Consider the following 6,220-nt stretch of genomic DNA (forward strand, 5'->3'; position numbering starts at 1 on the left):
ACTAAATTCATGGCCATGAGAAAATGTATTGTAGCCTAAAAATATATCATATTAATAATTTAATAATATAATACACTAATAATTTAAATGTTGTCACAGGAACAAGGTATAATATAATGTAATGAAATATTATATATTATATAGTGTTTTTGTGGTAATGCAGACCACAAGAAAATGCACTATGACAGAAGATATACATTATTAAGAATGGAATAATATACATTAATAGCAAATTCTGTAACAAGATATAGTATATTATAATATAATACATGTAGCCTTGTCTTAATGCTGCACTGCCATTCTTAATTCTAAATAATAATAAAAACAATATTAATTATCTTCCTTTCTGATAATCCCAGGTTTCTATGGTGATGCAGGTTTGTTTACTCATTACAGTCATGTTGTTCCTGCATCAGGATCTCAAGACCATGACATCACATCATTTTCCCATGAGTCCATGTGTCGTGGCCACAACAAAACTGAAGCGAAGCGTTTCTCAAATCATTGTGATGACCGTGCGCCTTGTGTGCGTGCGCCTCGTGTCTCTGTGTGTCTGTCTGTGTGTGTGTCTGTGTGTGTCTGTGTGTGTGTGTGTCTGTCTCTGTGTGTCTGTCTGTGTGTGTGTGTGTGTGTGTGTGTGTGTGTCTGTCTCTGTGTGTCTGTCTGTGTGTGTGTGTGTGTGTGTGTGTGTGTGTGTGTGTGTGTGTTTGTTTGGAATGTGTGTTTAACTGACCCCTGTCCCTTTTACATGCTGTCTCCCTTTAATGGCCTCCTGCATGTAAGTAACTAATCGTGTCAATCTTCTGTTGCTTAAGTAACAGTTTTTGTGTGTTTACTTGTGTTACTCGTGTTCAAGCAGCCAACCAGTAGAGGAATGAGTTCAGTGTTTTTGTGAGATCTGTTGTTGAAGTCAGTCGATGTGATTGACAGTGTTGTGTTGCCGTGGAGCTTCAGTCACTTCCTGTGAGGGGTGTAGAACTTCCTCACAGTCACGTCTTACTGAAAAGCACGGATGAGTTTGACTGCTGGTGTAGAAAGAGCAGGTGCTCGACGGATGCTGGAACACACTGCACCACTTCAACATCTGAACCGCTTTCAGAAACACTTCACAATAACAGTACATGAATAACCGTGTATTAATAGCTAGATTTAATATTACTTACATATGAGTAAAGGCTTAAACTACAACACTGTGAGTAGTAGATGCCGTAACTCATCATTAGTTCATATTAAAGTCATACTTTCACGACAAACTCAAAATAAATCAAACAATGTGTTCTCAGAATATCAGACGTGTGTATTATCGTCTGACTGGAAGGAATCAGATTCTGTCCAGCACATGATTTTGTGAGTGCTCTGTAAATCAGTGTTTTCCAGCAGCTCACCCTCACTAGTGAACAGTGTGTTCATTTACTCGCCCTCGTGTCGCTCTGAAGCCGTGTGAGCACAGATGGGGTGTTCAGCAGAATATTCCTGCTCATCTGAAGCCTTACGATAGTTTGGTGAGGAACATGGAAAGTTAAAGTACGCATGATTAATCTGCTGTGAAAGAGCAGCAGGAACATTCTGCTACACGTCTCGTGTTCCATCAGGTCGAGTCAGTGAAGACAGAATCTGTTAGTTGAAGCATTATTATCTCACACCTCATGTCTTTAATTAAAAGACATCTTAAAGCAAACCCAGAGTTCATCTCACCAGCTCTCATCACATCTGAACGACATCACTTCCTGTTTCCTGCTTATTGTCATTAACGGCCGTCACACAGTCCAGTCTCACTGATCAGCTCTCTCGTTCCTCCAGTCTTCGACCAACTAGATCTGGTGACGTATGAAGAGGTGGTGAAGCTGCCGGGGTTCAAGAGGAAAACGCTGGTGCTGCTGGGTAAGAGCTGTGATGCGGTCGGGTCTGTTTCAGCTGTCAGTCATTAATCAGTTCAGTTCAGTTCAGCGGCGCTGATTCCTGTGTCTGCAGGAGCTCACGGCGTCGGCCGGAGACACATCAAGAACACTCTCATCGCAAAACATCCCGACAGATTCGCGTACCCCATCCCACGTAAGAGACGCACCGTCACAAAACATACATCTCGCCATGAACCGCCTGACCACTGACCGCTCGCGTCTATCCATAACAATGTAAAGTAAGCACAAATGCATATGGAAGACCCTCCCCTCACTCCCTCAAAAACACACTCTCTCTCTCTCTCTCTCTCTCTCTACTTTCCAATACTTCTCGCTCTCTCTCTCTCTCTCCCTCTCTCTTACCCTTGCTCTCTCTCTCCCTCTCTCTTACCCTTGCTCTCTCTCTCTCTCTCTCTCTCCCTCTCTCTCTCTCTCTCTCTCAATTCAATTCAATTCAATATGCGCTTTATTGGCATGACAATTGTTACAATGTATTGCCCAAGGCATCTGTTTACATTGAATCTAGGGACAGTTACATGCATCCATTTAAAAGTGCTACATTTTTGCTCTCTCTCTCTCTCTCTCTCTTACCCTTGCTCTCTCTCTTACCCTTGCTCTCTCTCTCTCTCTCCCTCTCTCTTACCCTTGCTCTCTCTCTCCCTCTCTCTTACCCTTGCTCTCTCTCTCTCTCTCTCTCTCCCTCTCTTACCCTTGCTCTTTCTCTCTAGACACGACCAGACCTGCGAAGAAGGACGAGGAGAATGGGAAGAACTACTACTTCGTGTCACATGACCAGATGATGCAGGACATCTCCAACAATGATTACCTGGAGTACGGCAGCCACGAGGACGCCATGTACGGCACGCGCCTCGAGACCATCCGCCAGATCCACGAGCAGGGCATGGTGGCCATCCTGGACGTGGAGCCGCAGGTACAGACGCATCCTCTCTCAATTCAGAATTGCTTTATTGGCATGACTGTAAATGATACAATATTGCCAAAGTTTAGTATACATGTACAGATCCTCTCTCTCTCTGTCTCTCTCTCTCTGTCTCTCTGTGTCTCTCTCTGTCTCTCTCTGTCTCTCTCTCTCTCTGTCTCTCTGTGTCTCTCTCTGTCTCTCTCTGTCTCTCTCTCTCTCTCTCTCTGATGTGCTCGTTTTGTTTCCTCAGGCGCTGAAGGTTTTGCGGACGGCTGAGTTTGCGCCGTACGTCATCTTCATCGCAGCACCGACTATCACTCCGGCGATGAACGAGGTGAGCGCCGCCGTCGGTCACAGGACGTCCCGGCCGTCACGTTTACTGCATGCTGCATGTTTCTGAGTGTTGATTTGTTCTGCTGCTCGCAGCTCCCTCGATGGTGCAGAAAACTGCCTGTAAGACGCGAGTGCAGCATGCTTACAGAGAAAAACTGTGTAGAAGTAGTGCAGTGGAAAGTGTTCTGTGTGAACTAGTGTTAATTTTGTCTTACGGTCTGTTCACACCAGCGAACGATATCGTCTGTTTATTCTAAGCGCACGCGCGTCTGCCGCTTTGAATTCTCCAGCTCGTTACAGCAGGATGGACTCTGATTGGCTGTCATTATTTTTATCGTTCATCAGCTGGAAAAAAATCATTCTGAAAGTGATTGCAACGATATTGTTTCTCTCTGTCTTTATTGTTATAGTTGTGGTGTGGACTCTGCTGTTCTTTAATATTGAGAAGGATTTTTAGAACTGTATCTTTATCGTTATCTTTATAGTTATCTTACTCTTAGACAACATGCCAAAAGTACTATTTATTTAAATTAGTCTTAGTCCTGGTGTCAAATGTACTTTTTAGTTATTATCATATTTAGTCAACCTTGCGCTGTTTTTGTTCAGTCAAGTTTTAGTCAATGAAAACTTTGTCACATTTTCGTCATGCTGTATAATAGTTAAACCGGCTAAACAGGCTATTTAATATATAAATGAATATCAAAGACTTAGATATGCACTCTCTGTCTACATTATAAAAACTGGCAAGTCAAAAAAAAAATTTTTTTTACAAATAGTAATTCCAATATTTTTAAGTACTAAACAAGCCCATTTGCACGTTTACATACTGTTATCAAAACTGTTCAACTTTAGTTCAAAACCTAGCACAGTGCAAAAATAAGACAACATTTGCATCATTTCTACAGTAATATCAAAATATTCTGAATGTAAAAAATCAAATACTGTCAAAGCAGATGCATGTAGCTGAACATCTTCACAAGCGTTAGTCTTACACTTTCATGACCATCGGTACAAAAGAGCAAACTTGGGAATAATTGTGTGCTGTAATGTAAACATGGAGCACGTCACATACTGCAGTGAACTACTAACAGCAGAGAGTACCATTCTTGTTTTGTACAGAAATTTTACAATAGAAATCATTATATAATGCTACTGTTGTTGGTGTTTTTTTAGGTTGTTGTGATTTGAGTGATAGTGTGTTTGTTTGCTAGTGTTATGCCTTGATTTGAGACATGTGAAATGAACTGCTGTGTCAAGAGGAAAGAAGGTTAGAAGAACTGAAGAGTTTTGAAAAAGAGCCATTAGTGTTGAGAAATGTGTCCTAACAGAGAAGCTCTGATTTGAGCTCTTGATATCTGGCAGCCGCACGCATGAAAGCTTTTCATTTTTTTTACATTTTGGTAAGAGTTTTTATTTTTTTAAATACATTTTAGTCTTATTTGTTTTCGTCAGCGATACTACATGTTGATAAATTCAGAGTTATTGACCTTATTGTTGTCTCTTCATCGTCTCGTCTTAGTCATGAGAAAAAAGCTTGTCAACGAACATTTTTCATCGTACTTTAACTGTAACGAAATTAACTCTAGTGTGAACTGCCCCTTATACATATTAATCTCGTCAAATAATAATTCATTTTTTTTTTTTTATGTGTGATTAGTGCATCAGAATGCATGCACACAGATCAGTGTTTCCTGTTTGGATAATTTCAGCTAGTTGCCAAGGCAACATTGATCATTTTAATTTAAGAGAACTTGATGTACTACAATAACTAAACTAAAACCAAAATAAAATTAATAAAAACTATATAGAAATATATAAAAACTACTACAAATGACAGCATTTTTGTAATTTTAACCAAAATTTAAATGAAAACAGAAAAAATAAAAACCGATTCAAAATATTAATAAAAATTATAACAGTATGGAGCGTGTTTTCTCGTTAGGCGTGTGACAGAAGCGTGATCTCTCGCTGATGTTGTGTGTCTGTTCTCATCAGGACGAGTCTCTCCAGCGGCTGCAGAAGGAGTCGGAGGCGCTGCAGCACTCATACGCGCATTACTTCGACCAGACGATCATCAATAACGAGATCGACGACACCATCCGCCTGCTGGAGGAGGCCATCGACCTGGTGTCCAGCACTGCGCAGTGGGTGCCGGTGTCCTGGGTCTACTAGCCACACACACACACACACACACTGACGGACTCTACATCCCGGCCCCTACCAGTGTGTAGCCTTGTATATATCTATACATATATAAATATCTATAAATATGAATATATAAGTCATAGATATGGTCCTGTATGAATAAAGAGGGGGGTTGATGATATTTTATATGATTTTCTTTTTAAACGTACGAGACGGCGTCTCAGAGCAATGATGAGCACAGTCAGTGATGGGGGAGGAGCCTACAGCCATAAGTCCCCTGAGGGCGTGGCTACGTGACTCCGCCCACTGCCTGCAGTATATAAGCACAGCCGACCCTCTCTCTCTCTCACACACGAGCACTGGACTGAACTGCCCTCCTGACGCCCGTTTCATCCACCCTCTGTTTACAGATGTAGGTTTGCACAAAGGGCAGCTCCGCTCTCTTCCTCTCGATGTGTGTGTGTCTCCCGGTGAAGAGTGTCTGGAGGAGATCATCGAGCCGGACACACTCCGTCTCTGAACGGACAGCTTCCCTCATGCCTCGTGTAGTGACGTGTTTGTAAATCGTCCTGGGTTTGATTTCTTGTGCGGAACGAGGAGGAAAATATTAATTCCTAGATCGATCATTTCAGAACATGTGCTGTCTTAAGAGTATTATTGTTTTACTCCGAGAAAACCGAGAGGATGTAATTGTGTGTAAATGTTTCAATGGTGTGTACATATGCGGTTGAAATGAAGTAGTGTGTGCATAAACCACTGAACAGACTGTGAACTCTTCATTTCATATGGCCCTGTGTAAATCCTCTGCTCCTCAGTATGTCTGTTTGTTTGGGGTTTTATCTCTTTTCTTTCATATGTTGGAAAAAGTAAACTGCTTTTGAAATCAGGTCATGCACGTTGTTTTTATGTCAGTGATGATGAT

At 41.6% G+C, this 6,220-nt stretch overlaps 1 protein-coding gene across 6 annotated transcripts in view; it reads left to right on the plus strand.

Moving 5' to 3' along the window:
- Nucleotides 1-6,184, plus strand: part of LOC109077451 (peripheral plasma membrane protein CASK-like) — a 42,403-nt gene extending 36,219 nt beyond the window's left edge. For 4 of the 6 annotated variants that reach the window (XM_042759022.1, XM_042759024.1, XM_042759025.1 and 1 more), the window contains 5 exons: nucleotides 1,801-1,881; nucleotides 1,972-2,052; nucleotides 2,627-2,829; nucleotides 3,071-3,154; nucleotides 5,149-6,184. In XM_042759022.1, coding sequence (XP_042614956.1) covers nucleotides 1,801-1,881; nucleotides 1,972-2,052; nucleotides 2,627-2,829; nucleotides 3,071-3,154; nucleotides 5,149-5,325 — 626 coding nt within the window. In that variant the 3' untranslated portion in view covers nucleotides 5,326-6,184. The remainder of the gene's footprint in view (nucleotides 1-1,800; nucleotides 1,882-1,971; nucleotides 2,053-2,626; nucleotides 2,830-3,070; nucleotides 3,155-5,148) is intronic. The other 2 variants (XM_042759023.1, XM_042759026.1) reach the window with 1 other exon arrangement.
- The last annotated feature ends 36 nt before the right edge of the window (nucleotides 6,185-6,220 follow it).

Source organism: Cyprinus carpio, chromosome A6 (assembly GCF_018340385.1).
Source record: "Cyprinus carpio isolate SPL01 chromosome A6, ASM1834038v1, whole genome shotgun sequence".
NCBI classification, from domain to species: domain Eukaryota; kingdom Metazoa; phylum Chordata; class Actinopteri; order Cypriniformes; family Cyprinidae; genus Cyprinus; species Cyprinus carpio.